We start from the raw sequence: 25,773 nt of genomic DNA, 5'->3' as shown, positions 1-25,773 counted from the left end.
CGGACCCTGCGAGACCCGCCCGGAGGGAGGAAGGGCGGGCGCCCGGGGGCTGCCGCCGAGTCCCGCGCCGCCCGCTCACCTGCTTCGCCAGGAACCTGCTCAGCTCCGCGCTGCTCTTCTCGTTCCTGCGCGCCACCAGCTGCAGCGGCTCCGCCAGGGGGAACCGCAGGTCGGCCATCCTCCGCCGCCGGGCCGCGGCTGAGGGGAGCGGCGGGGAGCGGGGAAGGGGCCGCGCGGCACGTGGGGCGCGAGACGGCCGCGCAGCTCCGCACCAGCTTCCGCTTCGCCGACGCCGTCACCCGCCCGCGACGTCGCGGGCGAAGGGAAGCGCCGCCTCTCCCGTGACGGCGCCCGGGCGAAACTACAGCTCCCAGCATGCACCGCTCCGCGCGGCGCACGGCCGACGGGACAGCGTGCGCCTTACTGCACGCCGGGAGGTGTAGTCTCCCAGAGCCGCCCCCGCCGCGGAGCGCGCTCCCCGCCTCGGGCGGTTGCGGGGCGCCGTCCGGCAGCGGCGCGAAGTCTCTCCCGCTTCCTCAGGGCGCTGGAAGCTCGCGCGCGCCGGGCTCCGTTCGCTGCCTCCCCGTCCTGCCTCTTCCCTGCTTCCCGGAGCGTTAACGGCCGTTGCTGCTGCAGGACTTGACTCTAGCGGGCCTGCTCGAGGGCCGCAAGCCACGGTGCTCGCCCTCAAGCCCTTCGAATCTAGGTCACGGCAGCAGTCCGAGAATCCTGACCGAGGACGAGCGCGGGCGGTGACTAACCCAAACAGGTGGTTCAGGCTCGGGAGGAAGGCGGGCGGCATTACGTTAGCGTTTCCGCGTCACCCTCCCCAACTCCCCTGGCCGGCCGCAGCCAGCCGGCGAAGCCCGAGCGCGGATCTAAGGCACGAACGATGCTTCCAGAGGGGTCTGACAGCGGGCTCGCTGAGGGCGGGAGCCGGACTTGAACCTCGGGCTTCCCGGGAGAGCCGTCGGAGCTGCCTCACGGCCATCCCACCGCAGCAGCGGGGCACGGCCCTCCGCGCCCAACTCGCACCAGGTGAGCGAGCGTGTCACTCCTGCGGCTGTGCCCTTCAGCACAGTCCACGCCCCGTTCCCCCCGCCACAGCCTTTACGGGAGGCCGCGGCACGGGCCTCCTTTGCGGGGTGGGGGGTGGTGGGAATCCTGCCCGGCCCGGCCTCCGTGGGGCAGCGCGACTTCCCGCGCTCGGGGCCGAGCGCCTGAGGCTGAGGAAAGGGGCCGGGAAGGGGCGGGGCGATGGCGAGGGGGCGGGGCGCGGCCGCCTCACGCTCCTGCTTTGGCGCCAACTGCTTCAGGCCGGGGGGCGGGTTTTGCCGACGTCGCGGCTGGGGACGCGCCGTGCGTCTGCGGCTGTTGGCTGCCGCGCCCGGGAGCCCCGCCTCCTCGGCGCCCGGCCTGCGGGGCAGTGGCGGCGGCGACGACGACGACCTGCGGGGTGTCGCGGGCCGGGGGCGGCGGGCCGCGGCGCGGCGGCTGGCCGGTGGGTGAGGGCCGGGGGCCGTGTCGGCCTGCCGAGCGGAGCCTTCCTCCTCCCTCCCCTTCCGTCCCTTCTCCTCCTCCGCCGGCCCGGCGCGGGGCTCGGCGCCGCCTCGCCCCGCGCGGGTGCCGCGCCCCTCCCCCAGCAGCCCTGCGCGGATCCCGCCGCCCGGTTGGGCCCGGCCTGGCCCACCCCGGGTTCTCCCGCCGCCCTGCCGGCCCCTCCCCGCGGGCGCAGCCCTCCCGCCCCGGTCCGGCGGCGGCTGGGCGCGGGGTGCCAGCCGGGCGGCGGCGGCTGGGGTGCCGCTCCCGGGCCGCGGGCGGCGGCTGTCCCGCCCTGACCCCCGAGAGGTCCCGGGCGCTTCCGCCGTGACAGGAATTGGGGCGGGCGGGAGCCCCTTCCCGCCCGTGCAGCGAGGGTGAGGCCTGGGGAGTGGGGTAGGGCCGCTGGCTCTGGACTGGCAGGCTGCTGCTCGGCACTAGTCAGTGCCGCCGCTTGCCCCGGCAGCCGAGCTTTTTTTCCCCGAGCTCTTCTTTTCGACGCAGCGGGTGCCTTGGTGTTGCAGGCTGCTGCTCTCGCCTCGGAGGTGCTTGTGTCTCAGTGCCACAAGCGCGTGTGCTTGTAAAGTCGTTCTGCGATAGCTGTCGTGGCGGATACTGTGCGTCCTGTGGCCGAGCATCGTCTGAGCATCGCTCTACGCCTTGGCAGGCAACCTGTTTCTTGTCTGCTGCCGCTCGTTATTGGTTTGGTTGGTGGTGTCAGACGGGGGAAACTTGCACTTAAATGGTCAGCAGAGAAGACCTCAGAATTATCAAATCAGATCATTTTAACTGCTTACGGTATACGTTCAGATAAGCTGTTCATAGAATGCAGTGCTTGTTTTCATACCGAAATTTCTTTATAGGAACTTTATTGGATGCATACAAATAAAAGATACAGCTGAAGGTCTTCTTCAGAATGCTTATTTACAGGACAGATAATTTCTTACTTTTCTTGATAGAGCTCTACATTTGTTATCTTGATGTAAGAGTTTCTCATTCTAGTGTTGGATTTTGTTGAAGAGAAGGGGCCACAGGTAGCTCAGGTGTAATTGACTTATTTCAAGATGCTTCTGTTTTATGATATTGTTCTGAAATTGTCAATTAATCTGTTGTCTTTCCCCTGACATTTTACTCATAGATGGGGAAGCCATAGGGAGTTTGTATCATGGCAGCAGATGAGGATGGACTGGGACTGTTTGATATCCGCTACGGTGGTAAGATGTGTTAGATTACTTTCTGTTTTGCGGAGAAATAACATAGTCTTATGAAAATAAATAGGTCCAAAAATAACTTAGAAAACAAAATGGAAACAATTTAAGTTGGGACAAACACTGATGAGCTTCAACTGTAATTAAATGGTCCTGGTACAGTATCATTGTAAGCCGTATCCTATTAGTAAGTTTGGATTTTAAACCATAACTGTGTACTTTGGATTTCTAGTATGTTTTGAGGGGATGCCTGGAACTGGTCTCTCCCCTGTGTTTTACGGTGTATAATTTAACCTTCACTATATCTTAATGAAGAGTGTATTTGGATGGTTAGGAGGATTGTTCCTTTGTTTGCTATTTGTAAGAGCAAATGCGCTATCATCTGGTATAGTACCAGCAATCAAGGTACTCTAACATTATTTCCAGCTCCGCGGTTGATTGATGCATATTTGTGAGATTCCCAGCCTCAGAAGGAGTGTGGATATTGATACTTTTCTTTATAATAATAATATTTGTTGCCAAACTGGAGAGATTCACATAGAGGAGACAAGAGTGGTAAGGCATTGGAAAAAGACATGAAGAGAGACTGATGAAATTTAGATTAAAATACTTTTACAGAACCAGTTAGTGTGTGAATGGATGGTAATACTAAAGCAAATTTTTTGAATTGTGATACAGACTGTTACAATACTTTCTGTTTAGCGAGAAATGTTTCTTTTAACAGTAGTGGCTTTATCATACTAATTCTTTTATTTTTGTTTCTGAGTTGTATAACTTTTGTATTCAGTGTATTCTAGAAAACAGTTTCAAATTCAGATCAAGTTGACTTAGTTTATAATCTTAAAATTTATTTGTACTTAAAGCCATATCATTTGCTTCATGCACAGTTGTTATAGTATTTGGGTATTGATCTTACAAGACTCTTTGCTTCCTGGTGAAATAAATATCTTTTCTCCACAGTAGCAGTAGCTGGCTGAGTGAAATTCTGTGCTCCTACTTTTACTACTCTCTACTGGTCTAGGATGACAGCTACACTCACTTTATGGGAAAGTTAAAGGTTGGAGCTTACTAAATGTTTACTTTGGCTTTTTTTTTTTTTTTGCATTAGTTGAAGCTTCCCCTTTCAAGGAAGGTGATGAGAGCTCAGTGGATATTTACGATGGCTTGGACAATGGTTTGACAGTCCCTGGTAGGTTGATTGTATCTTGCTGCTTGGCTTGGAGCATTATAGAGTCTCTGTGCTTCTTAGGCTGGTTTCAAGTAAAACAAGAGTTAGCTGTAAGTTTACATGTAGCTGGTGAGCTGCTTGTTTAAATTCAAAACATATATGTTACACTGTATAAATATAGCAGAGAATTCTTAAATCCATTAGCTGAATGATTATAAGATAGTTTTCATGGGATACTGGCTATTTTAAGAGACTTTGTAATATAAAGGGGAGCAGAGAAACCTTAGCTATTCTATCTGTGCCTTGATACAGGACATTTTACCATGGAAAAAGCACCTTTATTGTGTGGTTTTTAAATAGCTTCAGGACCAGAACCAACAGTCACTGATGACTAAATCCCCAGTGAGAGCTCCAAAACATACTTTCTGTCTGATACAGTACATTTGGTAGATCCTTTTAACCTTTTGTTACTTTCTCAATAATTTCACATGCTAATGTAAATTAATTTCCTCTTTTAACCTCTTTGAAGGTAAGAGAGAAATTGACTCAGCACGTGTTCTTTTTTAGGAGTCTTAGTGTACTGTTTAATGAAATGCTGTTTCTAGTATTTAAACAAATGTTTCTCTACTGCCCTTACTACTGCAAGGCCATTGAATTTTTGTGGAAGTGCTATGCTATATCCTACAGACATAAAGCATCTATACATCTTTTTCTCTCTTTTCACTTTGTATTTGTTACAGCATATAAGAGTATTCTCTAAGTCTGTATTTCACATACTGAGATGCATTGTTTAGTAAATGTAAAAGATGCAAGGATGAATAACAACACAATGCAAACATTTCATATAGTCTAGTTTGGAGGGATCCTTTTTTTTAAATTTGAGAAGAGGATTGGTGAGATTTTTGCTCTATACAGATGTTATTTGCATGTCATCTTGCATTGTGTTAATACTCTCTGCGTTATGGTATTGTCCAAAGGATTGCAGCGCAGCTTTGATAGCTCACTTCATTTATTTGTCTGCAAATGAATCTATATTTCAGGGGTGCCATTAGTCAGGTCCTGTCAGTAATGTGTATTTGGTGAACATTTGGTGGATGTGTATTTGAGGAAAAAGGACCATTATCTAAATAATTGGGATGTTTGGGTGTTGGGTTGGTTTTTGTTTTGGTTTTTTTTCTTTCATTTCTTTGGAACTAATGCTAGGGAGTTTACATTTGTGAGGGAACATAAAGCAGCAAAGAACATTTATTCAACGCAAGCAGCATGGTATTCAACCTCATACCAACTTAACAGTAACTCCATTTGATTCTGATCAGTTGATCTGTATTTGTGAATGTGTGGGTCATTGGCATCCGAGTAATCTTCTGAATAATATTTTTCAACTGCAAATGTTTCCAAGGTGAAGTCTGGCCAAAAGCTGAATGAATTGTAGGATGCACATATTTATTCTAGCTTTCTGGTATCCAGTGGCTCTGGAATTGTGGAACCTCAGATCACTGCTAAGGTGTAGCCCTTCTTGCTTTGTGAATTAGGTAGATTTACTGTGAGTTAGTTTTCCTTTGACCTAAAACAACTTATTAGACAGTCATAAAATGCACCTATCTTTGTTGTTAGGTGTCCTGTATATCTTAATTTTTCTAACACAGTATTTTCAGTTGAACTTTAATTTTCATTGTTACCTTTTATGTCTATATAAATTGGATCAAGTATTTCCAATAAAACTAACATAAAAGTTGAAATTCAGCATAGGAATTTCTCCAGATAAGGTCATGTGTTTTTCTCAGTGACACAATGCAACCTGGCTAGAAAAATACCTTTTTCTTTATGTCATTTATTTTCTTTCTACAGACAATTCTGCCCCAAATTCTACACCAGCTGGAAACAGCTTAAATTTATTTGATGAGATATTAATTGAAGAAGGGACTGCAAAGGAAGCATCCTACAACGAGGTGTGTATTAATGTGACAAAAATAATTCTGGTGTTTTGGAGGTTTTTTGTTCCAAATTTTCTTGTGTAAAGTGCAAAGAATGTTGCCAGTATGCTCACATTATTGGAAGAATAGGGAAACTGTTTTTAAGTAAGTAAAAAACAAGAGTGTGCTAATAAACTGTTATGCCAACAAGTTTATCAGAATAAGTGAATCTCTCACTCTGTGACATGCATGGTCTGTTCTCATTTAACATCCTTTGCATGCAGTTCGTGTATCAGCTACATTATAGGAAAAAGTACCGTAACTTCCTTCTAGTTAAATATCTGTTCAGATGTCTGATACAAAGCTAGTCTTGAGATTTCTCCCAACAAATTTTACCAGACTAAAGCAGATAGGTCATGGATTAATCTTACATGTCATTAAATGTCCTTGAGACTGAAGATAACTATGCAGCAGATAACTGCTTCTAGCAAACCAGCAGAACACTTACTCATGTAGCATCACCTATCCTGGTCCATAAGACACATCTTAACTAACTTGAGCTTTGGCATAAACGGGACAGACATCCACAGATATAATGCACTATAGAAGAAGCAGGAACAAAACCTCCAGGAGTCTACTAAGTGATGAAAATGTCACTTTGAAACTTTGAAAGTGGTTGACTGCTAACTTTGACAATAGGGAAGTTGTCCATTCTTCTGTGAAAGTTTTGTCACCATCTACTTTTAAAGAAGGGCTCATGACAAATGTATTTTATTTAATTTTGTGATCTCAACAGGAGTATGTCCTTTGCAGTCTTATTTTTGTAGTCCAGTCTTGTCTGTAGTAACTTTTTGTTGTGTTTTTCCTTATCTGTTTTGTATTATATAAAATCTGACAAGCAAGTCCACATCTGTAGGGCTCTGAGAACTCCTGCTCCTTGATAATCATGTCTTTAATTTCACAATAATATGGCTTCCTGTTACTCTCTAGCCTATTACTGTTGGGCAAGCACACATAAATTTCCTCTTATCTGAGTGTTTGTGATGTTTTAGAGACTTGTATACCTGTTGGAGCATATTGAAACTTTTTGTTTTAATATGGCTTTAATATGTTACTTCTGGAAAAAAACCCAGAGCTTTGTAATATACGTTACTGTGTTAACTAACTATAAATCTTTGGAGTAACTTTTCTGTGTAATTAAGTCCACTTCTGTGCTGTGAATTCTTCTCTCTTTGACAGTTGCAGGCAGAATATGGAAAATGTCAGCAGCAAATCAAAGAGTTGATGAAGAAATTTAAGGAAATACAGGCACAGGTACTGTAGTTCAAAGGGCAACATTGTCATGATTTATGTAAAGCAAACTGAATATTGCTTTGAGAGAGAGTTAATTTCATATGCTTTCCAGAACTGATCCATCGTGTGGATGGTTAGTAAAACACCTCTGTAGGTGCTAGGAGCTTGTTCCGCCTATGATAGTTGCTAGGATAGCCTACTGACAAAATCAGTAGGTAAATTCACTTGTTTCATGATGTTGCGTGCAGTAACACTTTAATTGCTTAAAAGCTCTCTTCTGTCTCCTTAATTAGAAAAAAAGCATGTCACATGAATAATTATCAGAAAGGTATCCAGTTCTCTTGCTTTTTAAAAAATAGGTCTTTAATGCACTAGGGAGAGGGTTGCGGAGGTACCTGAGCTGTCATTAGAACTAGAAGAGGACGTCTGCATTGCTTTGAGCATAGTGCCTTTTTGATAAGGCTGAGCTGCTCTTCAACTTGAGCTAGTATCTCCATGCTGTGCCATTCTATATAGTCAGATTATCTTGGGCAATTCTGCAACATGCTCTATTGTGTATTACAGGTAAGTCCCAAAGGTTCTATGCTTTGCAATGCTAAGCAGCTTCTGCCCTGTGACACTTCTGTATTGTTTTCTGCAAAACTTGTCTGCCTTTCTGAGCAGGCTTTGCTGAGAACAATTATTAAGAGAAGGGGCTATCTCTAGGATTGAAACATAGGGTTCTAGAATATCAGCTCTGGAAATGTTAGAATGATAGAGCACCCAAAGTTGGTTTTGATACCTTGAAAGAAATAAAATTACCCTCTCTCTCTGAAAGTACTTAAAAGCTGCATCTCTCATTTGACACAGTGACCAGGAAAACAATAAATTGAGTGAAAGAATGAAGTAAAGCGGTGGATTATAATTTTTTAGCTCTATGCTTACTTGGTTTATGGCATATTTCAGTTTTAATAAATTGTGTGCTTAAAACATCTTAAATAATTACTAGGAACACAAACAGGAGCCTAATCGTGAGTGATGTTTAAAAAAAGAAAAAAAAAAAAAAAGAGCTCCTTTGGATCTCAATAGTTCTGACTTAATTCTAACTTCTCCAGAACAGTTTCTGTATCTTTTACTGTCAGTTTGCATATGAAGGGACTTTTTGTAATGCTTGTCTTGCACTGTTTTTCATTATGTGTTTGGATACCCAAACTAATTCTTGTTCTTTTTCTCTCTCCCCCTCTCTCTGTTGCTCTCTTTTTTTGATGTATATTTAAAATAGAATGTCATCCTACAGAATGAAAACCAAGCTCTCAAAAAGAACATTTCAGCACTTATCAAAACAGCAAGAGTGGAAATTAACCGTAAGGATGAAGAAATCAGTAATCTCCATCAAAGGTACAATTCAGTTCAGTGGAACTGGAAACATGCTTTTTGTCTGATCATGTTTATAGACTTGTAAGAAACTTTCGTGTGTATTTTAAGTAAAACTAATGAAGAAAATCATTACTTAGTAAATAATTGTTTGTGTGGTTTAGTACTGGTACAGAGGAAGTAGATAAGTATCTTCTTTGCTTGATGAGGTCTTTGGTTTCTAATTAAGAAAACAAGGAGGAATCCAAATGGTGACTATTTGCCTGAATTCTTTTTTCATTTGTTTTGTTTAATTGCCCGTTCTGGTGGGTTATCTAACCATCTTGCATGTTTCAAAGCAGATATTACTTTACACAGTTCAGCTTCAGAACTAGTGTTTTATGGTCTCAGACATGAATTCCATGGAACTTTTCACACAACAAATGAAAATAAAGAAAGAGACTATATAGTGTTTTCATGGCAAGATATGAAAGCCCTGTCTCCAGTGGTGGGGGACAGCAGCTAGAGAATTCTTGGTAATTTCTGTGTACTACTAATCTTACTGCAAGGAGTTGAAAATACTGAAGTATGGATGGGAAAGTATCTGAGTGTAAGGTTTCTGAACCACTTGAAACCAGAGCAGGAGTCCCAGGATTCAGGACCCCTAGCTTATCACAAGGTCACCTGCTTGTCACTTGTGTGACATCAGCCACATCAATGGTTTGTTTGTATTTCAGTTTGACCATTTGATATTTTCTTGCTCCAAAAGGTGTCATAAAGAAGGTTCATTTGACATTATAGCCTCTAGCTAGCTATAGAGTATGCATATTAACTGTGCAATTTTTTTTTTTTCCATAAATACAGAAAATTACCAGATACGATCTGATGGAGGTCAAGAGGTTTTAATATGTGTAATTCTTTCAGCTGATTGGCTTTAACACAATAGCTGTCATTTTCACATCTCTGAGTGTAGTATTCTGGGTTTCAAATTAAATTGTTTGAAAAATACTTTCTTGTTTTGCATACTCAACCTCATTAAAGAGTTTACAAACTCCGTTGCAATACCTTCTGAAGGTGATGAAAATTTATGAACGAGGTATTTTTATCTAGGTATTTTGGAGGCATCCATCATGGAAAATTGTGGGGAAGGTGGCACTCTGAAGTCTTAGAAGCACACCTTGTCTGCTGCATGGTCTATAATAAATTAGTTCATCTTAAGCAATCTACCTATCTGTAAAGACTACTTCAGAGATAATATCTTTGAGGGGAATTGTTAGTGCTTATCTCAAAGAAACCAAAAACCCCACTTGGATACAATTACATTCATCACACATCTATGCAGATTTAATAGCCAGCCTAAAGCATGGAAAAAACTTGTCAGTATAGTTCAAAATTCAACAGAAATATAGGAAAGGGTTTTGGATTGCAACAGCTGCAGCATTGTTTTAGTTCAACATTCAGCTCACATCACAATGTCAGACTTTTGGAGTAGAGCCAGTTGTATAAGCTGATCATTACATATTTATATTTACTGTATTGGCCCATAGGAAGTGTTCAATTTTATAAAGCAAAACTAACCCCATTTTGTATTGGAGATAAATATGGAATTATTATTTGCACTTGGAACTGATTCCTTACAACTGGATGCTGAGTCAGCATAGAATTTCAGGCCAAAACCAAATGTCTGTGTGTAGCAGCCACTTCATCCTTGACTCTCTAAAAAGGAGCCATACATTTGGTGGTTTGCTGCCATCATTTGGTGGTGTGACTTTTACTTATGTTTCCCTCCGTATGGATTAGGCACAGTCATTCTTTTTAGATAGTGGAGAGTATTTAAGAATGTTGCCATTGTCTTTAATCATGTCATTTTAATGAACTGTTTTGTTGAATATGACAGAAAAGTGTCTGTTTCTTTTTGGGGGGTTTTTTTGGTGGTTGGGGTTTTTTGTGGGTTTTCTTTGTTTGGGGGTTTTTTGTTTGTTTTTTATTTGTTTTTTTGTTTGCTTGTTTTTTGTTTGGTTTTTTTTTTCTGGTGAGGCAACTTTGTCTGTCAGTAATGAGTAAGAGTTCAGGCCATCCAGGCTACATGTGCCCTTTTTAATTTAATTTTTTTCTTTTTATTGTGATGACCTTGCAGCAGTAGCATGTGGCCTTGATGAGGCTTGATTATTGTAATTGACTACTTGTTTTCTGTAGCTTGCAGCAGGTTCCAAATATGGTAACTTATTTGCTTACTGGGTAAACAGTCACATTATACCTATTCTTTTGGCTGCCAGTTTACCAAATAGTAAACTATTGAATTGCTCTTTTTCTAATTATTATTTTTTTTAAATCACTAATGATGTAAAGAACAATTTTTTTCATAGGGAAAGGCTTTTTATTGCTGGACAATGAAATACTAATTCGAATTACTGAAATTGTTAATTAGACCCAATACAGTATTTTTCCACAGATCTTGCTTTTTCTTTAGATGAATTTCATTTGGAAAATATGTATACAAATTACATTCTTTTGCTATGTGCTAATGGAAACTATTAAACTTCTATTTTTATCCCATGTTTTTTTCAACTTGAAGCTGAAAGAAAGCATGAAAATTTTTTAGAGATATATGGATTCATTGCAATTCAGCTTTAGTTATGTTTAAATACATTTAAAAATAATGTAACTTTTTTCTTTTTATAAACAGGCTATCAGAATTTCCCAATCATCGAAGTAGTTTCACCAGAACATACCTTCCAGGATCAACTAATGGAAGGTGCTCCGAGATGTGTAAAACAAAAGATTCTAAATTCAGACCTTCTGAATTAGGCGACAGTATAAAGATGGAGCATAGGATGAAAAATGACTGTTTAAAAGATACATACCACAGTTACTCATCTCATAATACAGACAGTGGGAAGTCTAGCTCTGAAAAAAGAAACACTCCATATTTACTGAGATACCCTCCTGATGAGCTCTGCAACGATGGTACTCATACGTGTCTACTGAACTATGACCATAGTTCCAACAAGGATAACAGAAAGGAAAGAAAAGAAATTAGAAGTAATGAACAGTACAGTAGGGGAAATGTCAACAAATACAAAAGAGAAGTACATCAGAGCACCGGAAGCAATGGTGACAGTGAAGAGGGGAATTCAGATCCTCAGCAAAAGCTGAAAAGCCTTTCAGAGAAGGCCAGTAAAAATGAGTTGCAACAAAAAAGTCAGAGTGTGAAACTCAAATGCAGTCCAAGTGTAGAAAGAAGAGTAGAAAGGGGTGTTTCTTCCTGGGAGAAACAAACTACTGGTAAAGACAGATTTCAAACAAGAGGTGAATTGTATCCTGATGAGAGATCACAAAATGTATTAAAAAAAGACATTAAAACACATGATAAAGATGAAAAAAATGCTGGCCTAAAAAAAACAAATGAAAAGCTACAAGAGCAGCCAAGGAGGTCTGGTAGAGGGAGCAGTCCACACTCAAAGAATGAACATTCAAAGAGTCTTCATGAATCACGTAAATGTCGTGTGGAAGAGTCTAGAAAAGGAAAAGACATTGACTGCAAGAGAGACAGGGGAGCAAATGATCATACTGCTCGAGACGGAAGGACTTCACCTAATTCCAACAGCAGAGAGCATAAATATGCACGCTTGAAGGAAAATAGTAGTAGGTATGAATGGGAAACAGCACATTCCAAATCAGAAAGACACAGAACTGAAGAAAAAAGGAAAAGAGAAAGAGAGAATCAGGATGAAAATAGGCATTTTAGAAATGAAAGAAGAGTTGCAAAAGAGATATCACACCAATCTGCAAAAGAATCCAAGAAAGGTACAGATGTTGCAAAAAGTGAGAGAAACAAGTCCTATAAGCTAGAAGACACATCCAGAGTAGCAGATAGCTTAAAAGACCATAAAGTTCCCAAAACTAAAGATGATCACACTGGGACAAAGAGCAAAGATTTAAAACTTAGCTTTATGGAAAAGCTAAATTTAACTCTTTCTCCTGCTAAGAAACAATGTCTCTCTCCAACAGATGGATTTAAACCACCTTCCCAACAGGCCACTGCTGAGGGAAGTACAGAGCTCATGCTGCAGGCAGAACTGTTAGATTCTGCCCACCCTATTAACTGTGGTCCCACAGAGCAAACTAATTCAACACTACGAGTTCTGGACAGCACAGCTCAAAGCGATGTGGAACCAGCACTGCCTGTTTCTGTCAATTCTGAAAATAAAGCCTTGAAAGTAGCAGCAGCAGACCCAGCGCAGTCTGAAGCATTGCCAGCAGTGGCAACTGATGAAATGAGCTCAGAAACCTTACCAGAAGCAGAATTGGGTCAGGTACAGCCCCAAGCCTTGCCAGGAGCAGCAGAAGTACTGGTTCCTGATAAGATGCAGGCTGAAACGTTGTCAGAAGCAGCAGAGGCTTGTGATCTGGTTGAATTGGAAGCCTCAGCAACAGCAGTGGCAGTGAAGGATCTGAATCACCCTGAATCTTTGCCCCTGGAGGTGGCAGGGAGTGTGGCAGAGTGTGAAAACTTGCCTGTGACAGTGGGCATCATGCAGGATGATAATGTACCAGCAGCAGAAGTGGCACAGTCTGAAACTGCCCGTGAAAGTATGGGAGCCCTTCCAGAGTCCACAGCAGAGAAGAAAGAGGAAGATAAAACAAGGCTAGCTGCTGACATAGAAAGCTCAGCAGGCCAACATGGCTCTCAAAACCTTGACTTGGAAGCCAAAAGTTCTGGTGTCCTGGAGTCCTGTGATGTGACAGATGATATTAGCGAAACAAAACCAGACTCTTTAATGGAAGTAGTGAAGGACAATGATCACTTGGCTGCAGATGTTGAGTGTCCCGTTGAAGAAAAGGGTATCTGTGAAATGAATATGAGTACATCTCAGTCACTTGACAGAACTATGTTAACTGATAAGGATGAACCATTAGTTGACCAGAATGCTTGTGATCTGGAGCCAGACCTAACTGAAATCAGTACTGCAGCATCTTCTCTTAGTGGTGAGATATATCCTAGAACTAAAGAAAGAGAGATTAACCCAGTTCCTGTTGATGATGACAGCTCAATACTGAGTATTGATCTCAATCACTTGAGGTATATTCCAAAGGCAATCAGCCCACTAAACAGTCCAATGCGACCTTTGGCTAAAGCACTCAAGATGGAAAGTCCCTGCAAAGGTCTTGTGAAGAGTTATAACAAAGGTATTTGTTTATGTATATTCTAATTTATTTTCTACATAAAGGCTAAGAATATCCATTCATGGAAAGCAGAAATGACTTCTTTTAACTGCTTTCTCAAAAGCATAGATTGTTTCTTCTTAAGCTGTATAAGCCTCAGTGGTCCTTTTTGTTTGTACTGGAACCATTCAACAGTGCAGCCAAGACTGTAGCCAATTGAACATTAGTGCTATAAAAATTGGAGTTTGTCACTACTGACAGAGAAGTGGTTGAAATAAGAGTTACGTACTAACTTAAAAAAAAAAAAATATATAGGTTTCTTAATTGCGGATAGGTCTGAGTAGGTCTCATTAGGTTTTTCTCTGAAATTGTAGCAGCAAAGGTTACTTAGGATCGTATTCTTTCAAGTATTTATGTGTGAGATAGCTGGAGAGTACCTGAGACTTAATTTCTAGGAATGTCAGCTAAGAGAAGGCTGTGCTTTCCATCTGAATTAATTTCAGTGTGAATTTATATATATATATTTTCTAACTGTGAGTCAGTCGGTGGGGAAAAGTAAAACAAATAGTATATTAGGTTTTATCATTAATGAAGTAAGTGCTAACTCCTAAATAAGATGTCAGGGAGATAAAATGCAGTGAGAGCACTCACAGGAAGAGAAGATAGGTGACCCAAAGTTTAAATCTTCTGTGAATTTAACTTCCTGTAATGTCCTGCTGCAACTACTAAAAAGTTTTCTTGGAAGGTTAGATTTCCGACTAGAATCGGAATGGTAGAGTGGCATTTAAATCCTTTTTCTTATATTTCAGACCATAATCCTTATGTCTTTTTGAAAATCTTAGTGTGGTTTACTCTGGAATTCTGTCTCTTGTGCTTGAGACAGCTATTCTCTTAAGTGTGAATTCCTTTAGCAGTTTATATTTCATTCCTACAGTACTTTATGTTATTTGAAATATCTGGGGGAACATGAGAGTTTTGGGATTAGAGTCGATGAACATCAAATAAAAGTATTTTTCTGATTTTGTAGTGTTTCCCTGAGTTACTAATAAGATAAATCCATCCTGTCCAGAACTTGCTACTAAATTCCAAAGCAGTGATTTTCAGCTCTGAAGTTAGAAGCCCAGTTAGTTGTCTTTGTGATCTAATGAATGATAGGTGTCAAATGTTCTGCATCGGTTAAATTGACAGGAGGCTATAGTTTCTCTTGGCCTTGAAATTCAGTACTCACCTTTCTGCTGTTCTGCAGGACAAGGGTACATATATAAATATTATAGTTTGACCACTTTCATTTTATAACTTTGGTTTGTCAAAATATTGAAGTGATTAGTTTGAGAAGGTATTGATCCTTGCAGAACTGAAATGGAGGCAGTGATAGAATATGTTTTTGCTCCTGTAGAATCTGTATAAAGTAAACATTTTCAAATGTTGCTTTGAAGTGTTAAACCACAAGTTCATTTTTTATGGAGATGAATTTATATATGATCTTTTATGAGATTAAATGTTTGTTAGAGGTCATTATGCGGTCTAATCTATGTGCTATTGAACATGAGTGGTTTATTAACTAGAGTGCCCAGCAAGCCTAAAATTAACTGCAAATCTCATTAATCAATACATATGCACTTCAGTGGAATTTTTGTACAATGGAAATGAGCTTGTCTTTTCATCTTTTGTAACATGCTGCTTTGTAGCTAACTGTAATTGCTTTTTTTTCTTAACAAAATAGCATGTTTTGAATTTTAAATAATGATTAAATACATATTTAATGATATCTCAAAAATATAAAACTTTTAATAAACTTATTTGTGAGGCAGAGCAAGGCGTACTACATTTGGCAGAACTTTAGCCTTTCCTCTCACATATGTCATTCCTTACTCCTGTCATTCAGGAGCCTGAACTGGAGGCTTTCTCCAAAATTTCTAAGAAAAAAGCTTTTTGTGCTGTTCTGCTTAGTTACAGTGCTAATCTTAAATGTGGTACAGTGGTAATCTTAAATGCATCAAAAACTGAAATAAGGGTTTTATCATGTGTGCAGTGCCTAGTACTCTTTTTTTGTTTAGTAGGTCAGTTTATTGAAAGACTCAACCTTTTTATCAGCCCTGGAAAAGATAGTTGAATGCAAACATTAGTAGGTCATTTGTTCTTTTCATTTTGTTTTTGTTGTGAAACTGTTAAAAGAAAAAGCCACCTATTGTATGTAAATGTTAGTCCATAATGATGTTAAAGTTAACATTCACCTTGTGCAGTGTTCAGAAAACTTGTTAAAGTAAATGGAAAGAAGTTCAAAACTGGTGGAAACTGCTAGATTTTTCTGTTTTCAATGGATATATTTGTGAGAGAGGTCACATGTTTTTGCTGAAATGTTGAGGTCTTATTGGCCCTTTGAAGCTCAGAAAAATCCCTTAAACTAGCAGCTGCTGAAGCAAATGACCCAATCTTGTTATAGCTCAAACTTCTTCAGTTGTTGTTGGCAGTTTCAGACAAACAGTTCTGAACAGTCACTTTACAGAAGAGAATCTTCCAGGTTTTTCTGAAAATGTCTGTTTATAATTGCATTCTTTATGGTGATTAGCAAACTTTTCTTTTATAGATTTAAATCCTGAAAGTACGGTTGTTGTCTGTCCCTCAAAGAATTTGTCAAAGGAGGTAAACAAAGAAAATCAAAAGCCAGTTAGCATGTCTGATGAACACTTAGAGATGGAGTCCCAGCTGAGTATCTCTTCAGATGAAATAGAAGAAGGAGAAATCATAAGTAGCGATGAAGATGAAGAAAAATCTAAGCCAGAAAGAGGCTCTGAAAAGACAAAAAAGTCAAGACCAAAAGCCTCTCCTGAGACACGAAATTTGACCAGCAGTCCGCAGAATCAAAAGAACAAACCTGTGCATTGCAATGAAGATAATGGAAAATTTGTTTCTGTGAAAGTAAGTACAAAGAAGAACAGAGAGAGGCATAAAAATCAGACTTTCAGATCTTCGAAGGATATGAAGAAAAATAAAACTGTAAGCATTGCTTGTCTCGAAAAAATAGTTCATGTTATTGTTGAGCCTTCAAATGTACAAGAAATCATGCAGATGCTAAGAGCTATACGAAAACAGATGAGGAAAAATTATATGAAGTTTAAGGTACACTTCCCAGTTCAGCATTTTCACAGAATCATAGAATCTGGTATCATAAATTTTACATCATTAATAAAATACTTGAACTTTTCCAAGATGTCTACACTGGGTGAGACATTAAAATTGAATGTCTGTGATATTATAGAATCCAAACTTAAGCAAGTTAAAAAGAATGCAATAGTGGACCGTCTTTTTGAACAACAAGTATCAGATATGAAAAAACAGTTATGGAAATTTGTAGATGAACAACTTGATTACTTATTTGAAAAGATAAGGAGAATTATAATAAAACTATGTGATGTGGGAAATGAGAGTGAGGAAGGGAAGTTTGAAAGAGCAGGAAAGCAAAAACACAAGATCAGTCATAAAAATTATGTGCAAAGATCTAGAAAAAAGTCCCTGAAACCCAGATCTCAAAAGCCTGAAGAATATATCCTTTCGAAGCAAATTGTGGATTATCAACGACGTAAGTGTCACCATGAGAAAAATAAAACAGATGCGCCAAAAACTGCCTTTACAAAATGTCTTAACTCCATTGATAACACGAGGAATTCCCAAACCAAAGTGCACCTCTCTAAAGAGAATAATTTGCAAGGCACTCTCACTCCATTGAAGGGTGTAAAATATGAAAAGGAAGGATTCCAACTATCCAGAGATGCTAACAAGTCTGATCTTGGTTATGAGCTTCTCACAGAACAACAAGCGTCCAGTCTTACGTTTAATCTTGTAAGTGATGCTCAAATGGGTGAAATTTTCAAAAGCTTATTGCAAGGTTCTGATCTCTTGGAAAAAAATGGTGGCAATATCGACAGAAATGAGTGGGAATTCAGGACTCCAGAAAAACAGTTTTTAGACAGTCATAAATGCAGAGGTAATGCTGCTGGACTGGTGCAAGAGATTGCTCCAAAGGAGGCTTGTGTGGAATCTCGACCAGTAGAGGATATTACCTCACCTACTGTTTCACCTGTAAGAACTCCCTCTTTAACATCTAGGCTTCAGATGTCTGTTGATCCAGATGTATTAGATGAAAGCTGTATGTTTGAGGTTCCTACAAATGCAGCTGCATGCAAAGATGACGAATGCAATTTACAAAAGAATAAATCAATTGTTTCTTCTGTCCTCCTTGAAGATTTGGCTGTTTCCTTAACTATTCCATCACCTTTGAAATCAGATGCTCACCTCAGCTTCCTAAAACCTGAGAATAATTCTAGCTCAACTCCCGAGGGTGTTCTCAGTGCACATTACAGTGAAGATGCCCTTCTTGAAGAGGAGGATGCCACTGAACAAGACATTCATTTGGCTTTAGAATCTGATAACTCAAGCAGTAAATCAAGTTGTTCTTCATCGTGGACAAGTCGGCCTGTTGCTCCCGGTTTTCAGTGTCGCCCCAGCCTACCAATGCAAGCAGTGATCATGGAGAAATCCAATGATCATTTTATTGTAAAGATTAGGCGTGCAGTGCCATCTACCTCACCAGCATCTGATCAGGTGGCTTCAGTGAAGGAGGCACGGGCATCCTCAACCAAGATTGAAAAAGAGGAAATGAGAAGTGGGGAAAAAGAAAGGGACAGTCAGAGTGCCACAGCAGCTACTGTGCAAGAAACTCTCAAACCAGATCTGGTTAAGACAAATCAGTTGCCTCATGTCAGCACTGGACAAGAACAAAATCCTGCCTTACCTCAGCCTCTAAGAGAGTCCCATAATAGTATTGGAAAGGAAGACACTGCTGGGTTGCTTGCACCGTGTAGAAAATCTTCAAACACAGACAGCCATGAAACTGAAAGCCGGGATGAAGGCTCTGAGCAATCTCAGGCACACAAATTGAAAGTATCTGAAAATATAAATGAAATGTGTGTTAGATCTCAAGCTTCTTTTTCTGCTGGATGCAGTATAGAGTCATACATAGACTTAACAGATGATATTGTTAGTGAAACTTCATGTCATGTGGTGGAATTCACTGCAGATAACAGGACTCAGGAAAATTCTACAGGAAACTCAGAAATCAGTGATAAAAAGGAAGAACTGGAAGACTGCTCTGATGCATTTATAGACTTAACGGAAGAGCTTTCCAATGAGACTGTGGCAGGTGAAGGTAATCTTGAAACAAAATCCACTTCAAATACTGATGTAGTATGCCAGATAAGTATAGATGATAAAGCTAGTAAAAAAAGGAAAAAGGAGGCTGTCAGAGAGAATTCCAACTCAAAAAGGCAACGAAAAGAAACTGAATCAGCAGGTGAAGGGAGTGATGCAAGTGATGTGAAGTCTGAAGAGGTAAATTCAGCTCCCAAACAATGTTCCAGTATGAAGAATGAGTTGCAGCAAAACAAAGACTCTTCTCCTTTGGCTTCATCTGCATCATCACCTAGTCTGTATGCCAAAAACATCATTAAAAAGAAGGGAGAAGTAGTAGTTTCCTGGACAAGGTAATTTCTGATTTGATCTGTTTGATTGTTCTAGGTTTATTTTAAACTACATGATATACTGAAAAGTGGGAAGAAAAGGATATTTAGCTGATGGCTGAAGTTATTTGGTAGCTCTACATCCTGTAAATAGCAGAGTGGGAGCCTCCTTTATCTGTGCAGGATGGCTTTATGAGATTGATGTCTTCTCTTAGAGTACCACTGAAAGGTGCCAAAGTCTATTTTATCCTTTTTCTGTAACAGTTGTCCAGGGGAAAACAAATTTAAGAGATGAACTGATTCATGTAATCCTGTTAGCAGCCTTTGGAAGAGAACAACTTTTAGTCATTTCTTAGGTAGGTTAAATCAGATTTGCCTTAAAGAAGGTGGCTTCCATACATCATAACTAATTCCATCGCTTACCGAGGTCTCCCAAAACAAGAGTACTTTTTGCTTTTGTTTTTAAAGCTTATATGCTAAGGTAACAAGACCTACTATATTGCACTATCTGTAATTTTTGTTTCCCCTGCCCATTTCCTTTCCTGTCCAAAAATTCCAGCCAGGCTTGGTAGGGGATGCAGGTCTTTGATGTTCCTGCAAGGCCCGGAAGCATCGGTGACTGGGTAAAGGAGAGCAGCTAAAGATTTACCCCACTGAGAGAAGGCATGAGAGCAAACATGTTTTCTGTTTTGGGGTCTACACTGCTCAATCTGCAGAAATGTACTAGTCAACCATTCAGCCCATATATTCCAGTTAGTAGGATGTGGGTGACAAATGAGGTGATGGTATGTGTCAAAGATACAAGTTATTGTGTATTGTTATCCTTAAGAAACTGTAGTTAGCAGGTTTTGCTGTTCTTGCTACAACTTGATATAATCAACACTTTATAAAGGGACTCCTAAAATTTTCAGAATAGACTTTTCTGAACTATAGTTCAGATATAAAGTAAGTTTCTAGGTAGCATTTTCAAAGAAAATCAACTCCTTCACAGAAAAAAGACTTTGAAAGCTAATACAATTTTTAACATGCAAACCAATGAGATTGGAAGAGATTATTACAGTTTTCCTTATGAATATGACTAGGTTTTCTGTGTCACAGTCTTCGTCCATCTTTGAACTATGCAAAAAAAAAGTTTATTTAAATAACTAGTCATTATATTTGTCTTTGAAATAGAGGAAATTAAATATAACTTATTGGAATATGGCAGGTTTCAACCAAAGATACATAGTAGCTGCTGTATAATGACTGTGTCTGTATACATTTTACATATACCTAAATTCATTAATGAGACAAACAGCAAATCGGTGACACGCTTAAGAATAGACTCCTGGTCCTTTATTCTCATGTGAACAGTAGATGTGCTCTGAGTGTGTTTGTTACATTAAGCCACTTACAGGAGTCAAACACGTCTCTGTTTCATCTTTGAATGACAGTGGGCCTTAGGTGAAAGCTGCTACCTAGCCATGCAAACTGAGGCAGGTCTGCCTAGAACTACTGTTGAATTTATGGGTTCTTTTCAATTCGAGTTTAAATGTCTGCTTTAGAAGCTTAAAACTCTTTTGATGACTTTGGTTTGGGGCTAACTCTGTTGTAATAATCCTGCCCTTCCTAATAGGGTAGCATAATCTCCGCTACCACTTGTTTGTAATGACTCTGTTATTCTGTGCTGGTAGAGGGGAGGATCCTCCATAAGTTCATTGCTGCTGTTTGAACTCATGTTCCATAGTTTGGAAGTACTCAGAATTTTATATATCCCCATATGTTTTGGGGGGTTTTTTGTTTGTGTGCATGTACACATATATGTATTAATATTTTTAAAATGCATTTTTGCTATAGAAATGATGACCGAGAAATTTTACTGGAATGTCAGAGAAAAGGACCATCAAGCAGAACCTTTGTTTCCTTAGCCACTAGGCTGAACAAAAGCCCAAATCAGGTAGGTGCTATCATTCTTATATTTGATAACAACTATGTTGCTACATTTATGATTGCAGTTGAACAAAAAACTTCGGAGATCTTCTGCTAATTTGGAGTTGTTTTTTCCTCATGTCTTTTGTTGGAGGGTTCTTGAAAAAGAATCTTAGATTCTCCCAGTTGTTACTTTTTAAAAATAGACATTATAGGGATATTATGGTCCAGGGATTCTTCAGTAACCTGTTTAATTGGTACCTTGAAACTGCTGTGTCCAGTCATAAGCCAGGAACAACAGGATTGTTTCTATTGTTGAATCAGCACTTAGATAAAGCAAGGCAATTTGGAGAGGCCCAAAGCCTTTGCACACATTTAATAAGTTAGGAAAGGATTAAAATTAGAGCTGGAAAAAAAAAAACCCAAGATTTTGCAGAAGGGACGTTTTTCATGAAAATGTTTCATTTTTTCTTTCACTTTTTAATTAAGAAATGTCAAAAGACACAAACATCAAATTGATGTAGAATATTTCCAGAGGTTTGCATATAACTTTGTACTCGTCTTGAATTGCTATCTTAATCTCTATCCTGCAAATCTAAAAAGAGAAACACCCATTTGACTAAGTTAGGAAATCCTGCGTGCTCGGGATTTGGCTTTTAGGATGTTGTGTTGTATCGTTACAGAGTCTTTGCGGGTTTTAGAAGCTATTGGGGTGGATGATTGGATAAAACAGTGTTATCTGTGCATTTATGCCAGTTTTCCTGGTTAGGTATTTGGTGGATGATAGATACACTATAGCAATATGCATATAGCGATAAGAAATACTAACTTACAATTGAATGAGGTCACTATGTAAGCTGTAGCTATGCTCATGTTGTGGTTTAACCCCAGCCAGCAACTAAGCACCACACAACCGCTCACTCACTTCCCTCCACACACACACAGTGGGATGGGGGAGAGAATCGGGAAGAAAAAAGTGAAACTCATGGATTGAGATAAGAACACTTTAATAGAACAGAAAAGAAGAAACTAATAATTATAATGATAACACTAATAAAATGACAGTAGTAATAATAAAAGGATTGGAATATACAAGTGATGCACAATGCAATTGTTCACCACCCGCCGACCGACGTCCAGTTAGTCCCCGACTGGCGATCCCCCTACCCCCACTCCCCCCAGTTTATATACTGGGCATGATGTCACATGGTATGGAATACCCCTTTGGCCAGTTTGGGTCAGCTGCCCTGGCTGTGTCCCCTCCCAGCTTCTTGTGCCCCTCCAGCCTTCTTGCTGGCTGGGCGTGAGAAGCTGAAGAATCCTTGACTTAGTCTAAACATTACTTAGCAACAACTGAAAACATCAGTGTGTTATCAACATTCTTCTCATACCAAACTCAAAAACATAGCACTTATACCAGCTACTGGGAAGACAATTAATTCGGTTCCCAGCTGAAACCAGGACAGCTCAACAAAAAGATGTTTGACTCTCATCTACAGACCAGTTTTGTAAAATCCTTAGTAGGCAAATTACTCCATGATGACCCATAAATACCTGAAGCAGCAGTTGTACAGGAGGGTAGAACATAACCAATAAACCGTGCTTTTTGTGGAGTACAGAATAAGCTCTTGTCCTCACATTTGAATGTTACTCACAATTACACCTGGCAAAATTCAAGTCTAATTGACTTTGAAGACTTCATTTTTTTCCTCCTTGTTGTAAGGGAACCTGTGTTAAACCAGTAGTTGGCTCTAGGTCTCTGGTTAACCTGCAGGCTGTTCTGGATGTCAAATGTATAGGAAGACTTCCTACATCCAAGTAACTTGTTAATGGTGCTCCTAAAATTCTCCCACTAAAATTTATTGGAAGCAAATAAAAAACAAAATAGTGGTCTCTTTAAAAAAACTTTATGCTGTCAGATCAGTCTTTCTTGGTAGGTATGGAACTGTGGGGCCTTAATGATATGTCTTTTTTTGTCCTCCATTAGGTTTCAGAAAGATTCAAGCAGTTAATGAAGCTGTTCAAGAAATCCAAGTGCAAGTAAACTTACCACCAAGTTGCTTCATGGTTACAGGGTTTTAGCTATTACCAGCAGCGATGGACTACAACCACTGCATTCAAATGATGGGATTAGTGGGACGTACCCAAGTCAGAATACTAAGTTTGGTAAATCTGATGCACTGTTAATTATTTACTTCCCTGTCCATGTTTCCTCTGAAGTGCTTTGTCAGAATAACACAGAGGGAACTTTGCAAACAAACTGGCTAGGAAAGAATGGGCATGTACAAATGGAGCAGTATCACTTCAAGGAGGTGACATCCCCTGTCGGTTAAATGTGTTCTATAAGCAAAGAAAAGGACACGCAGTCTAGTGAAAATGGTGGGCCTTGCTTAACGTGTCGGAAGTACTGCGTATGGTGTTGTCAAACTATGATTTTAAAAAGTAAGAGTGCTTTGGAATCCAGTTGGTGGATAATCCTGGAAAATGACAGGTATGTCATCCCGGTTACCTTGAAACATATTTTAAGAAGTTAGGCCTCTCTCTTTTAAAATAAGGCAGGGCAATAATAGCAATGATTCCAAAAGCTGCTTATCTAGTAATTGGATTCTGATGGTAAGCAATAGGTGGTTCTTGCTGCTTTTTCAGTTGCTTATAGTAGGTTTCAAGGAGAGAATCTGGCACGTAGTGTAGGGTTTGTCTTCAACTTAAGCACATTATCTAGGCCATTTCTAATGACTCCAGTGTTCAACAGAGATGAATGAGTTTCTCTTTGAGGGTGCCTATCTGTCGTCCTTGACAATGGAGAAAATCTAAGCCAGTTGCCTAGCCTAGACCCCTAACTTTCTGATTTCTGAAGTCAAATTAAATGAGTCCCAACCTCTGTGAGAGAGTGAAGCCAGTCATTAATACAGTGACCAGTTTTTCAGTTTCTTTTAAATCATGAAATGCCATAATGAGTACTAATTTACAAAGAACTGTCTTGTAGTTAAAAACATTTTGCAGTTCTGATGATATTTAAAAAGACTTAGTATTGAATTTTGAATAGTTGGGAATTTTTTTTCTGTGAAAAATGTATTGGAATTTTTTTCAATTTTTTTTTTTTTTTTGCGTCGGAAAAGGCTAATGTGTTTTTCTGCTCCAGATTACATCTGGGAAAGGTACTTAATTTAGGTCTTCAACATAATGAACATTCTGTTTTGCTCAAAAAAAAATATATAAAAATTGACAAGTGATTGTGTTTTTAAAATTAATTTAGAAACAGACCTTTACAGTTTTATAAAATGTGACTTTATACGTACTAACCAGGAGAAAAACTTTTCTGTAAAAACAAGCAGTTTCAAAAGCTTGTCAACTTGGCATGTTTTGACAGCAATTGTATCTATCTTTACAAATTGTTTAGTATATTAGAAATTCATTATGTTCTATTTTAAAGAACTGTTATAACTGCTTCCAGTTTTACTAGTACATACTAAAAGTGTGTATGTATATATATGTATAGACACACATATCTCATATATTGCTGCTTTATCCCAAATTTCTAAAAAGCTTTTTTTTTTTTTTTTTAATTCCCCCTAGGAAACATTCCTGGAAGTTGCACAGGTTTTTGTATTATGAATTCATTGTTGTTTGAGTTGTTCTTCTTTATTGAGGATCGGAATTGCTGTATCTAGTCAGAATATCTGCTACATTTAGTTAGACTTCATTTAAGAGCCCCATCTTAGTGCATTGCCTTTCAACTTGGATTAAATTGGCTTTTTTTCAGAATCCAATGACCACTTCTTCAGTTTCAGCATAATGGTTTTTTGCTCCCTCTCCAATGAATGGGACAGACTTCTCATTCTAATAAACCATCAGGTAATTTGTCAGTGATGTTGCCACCAACACCTTTGGAGTATTGTAAAGGTGACCTATGGAATGGATTGTCATGCTGCCAAACAGTGCATCGTCCTTGTTTTAGGCAGTGCTCTGGAAACTGTTACAAGGAATGACTTGAGTAGGTGATGATGTCAGTTGTGGCAGTCTTCCATCTTAGGTGCTTGCTTCTAAAACGGTTGCTTTTGATGATCAAGTGTCATCTTCCATGCTACGCCAGCAGCACCTAGTGATTTCAGGGGGGGATTTGTATACCTACCCATGCTTGTTCTTAATGAACATTTGTGGCAATTGTGTACTTTTTGGAGATTTAAATCTAACTGAATCTGTTCTCAGAATAGTCAGTTAGCAGAGTAGCATTCATGTTTGTGGAAAAATCAGGCTCTACTAACAGTATTCTTTTAACCATATCGTTAGAGATCAGAATGTGCACAGTACTGAAGGCACTGAGGGAAGTAGTTTCTCTGCACTTAAGTGCTTCCTCTCTGTCTCAAAGAAGCAGGCAGTATTTTGTTACAAAGTTGTTTATTCCTTGTCTGTGTTTATTTACTTTCTTATCTGTACAGGTGATGGGGGCGGTGGGGTTTGACTGGTTTGGTTCTGACTTGGATTCCTTTTTTGTAAATTATGAAACTTTTTTTAATGTTCTGTCTATTGTAAGTATGTGTACAGGTTCCTACGTGGTCATGTAAAATATCTGATGTGTGTATATATATAAATATATGTATAAAAATAGAGAGAGCTTTGTTTAGCCAAAGATGATTTTTTTAACTATATAAAACTCTGGGTTTATTTTGTATAAACTAAATAGTTTGCTTACTGTAAGAGTAATGCAAAAAATAAAACTGTAAAATTCA

At 39.9% G+C, this 25,773-nt stretch overlaps 2 protein-coding genes across 6 annotated transcripts in view; one reads left to right on the top strand and one right to left on the bottom strand.

The window, feature by feature from the left end:
• Nucleotides 1-218, bottom strand: part of MDN1 (midasin AAA ATPase 1) — a 106,829-nt gene extending 106,611 nt beyond the window's left edge. For both annotated transcript variants that reach the window (XM_052781511.1, XM_052781512.1), the window contains exon 1: nucleotides 80-218. In XM_052781511.1, the coding sequence (XP_052637471.1) occupies nucleotides 80-178 (99 nt within the window). In that variant the 5' untranslated portion in view covers nucleotides 179-218. The remainder of the gene's footprint in view (nucleotides 1-79) is intronic.
• A 240-nt stretch (nucleotides 219-458) lies between these two features.
• CASP8AP2 (caspase 8 associated protein 2) lies at nucleotides 459-25,773 on the top strand. Of its 4 annotated transcripts, none has more exons than XR_008234319.1 (11): nucleotides 459-1,038; nucleotides 2,678-2,753; nucleotides 3,856-3,936; nucleotides 5,764-5,864; nucleotides 7,068-7,142; nucleotides 8,383-8,498; nucleotides 11,140-13,643; nucleotides 16,207-19,159; nucleotides 20,972-21,071; nucleotides 23,031-23,534; nucleotides 24,807-25,773. XR_008234319.1 is itself a non-coding variant. In XM_052781509.1 (10 exons), the coding sequence occupies exons 2-10, from the start codon at nucleotides 2,705-2,707 to the stop codon at nucleotides 23,085-23,087; spliced, it is 6,036 nt and encodes a 2,011-aa protein (XP_052637469.1). In that variant the 5' UTR covers nucleotides 459-1,038; nucleotides 2,678-2,704; the 3' UTR covers nucleotides 23,088-25,773. The 4 variants fall into 4 exon arrangements, 2 of the variants coding, with proteins under 2 accessions (XP_052637469.1, XP_052637470.1); XR_008234318.1 differs by having other exon boundaries at nucleotides 24,620-25,773; XM_052781509.1 differs by having other exon boundaries at nucleotides 23,031-25,773.

The sequence above is a fragment of the Harpia harpyja genome, chromosome 3, assembly GCF_026419915.1.
Source record: "Harpia harpyja isolate bHarHar1 chromosome 3, bHarHar1 primary haplotype, whole genome shotgun sequence".
Taxonomy (NCBI): Eukaryota; Metazoa; Chordata; class Aves; order Accipitriformes; family Accipitridae; genus Harpia; species Harpia harpyja.
The sequence above is the reverse complement of the archived record's forward strand: the minus strand, read 5'-3'. Positions and strand labels throughout refer to the sequence as shown.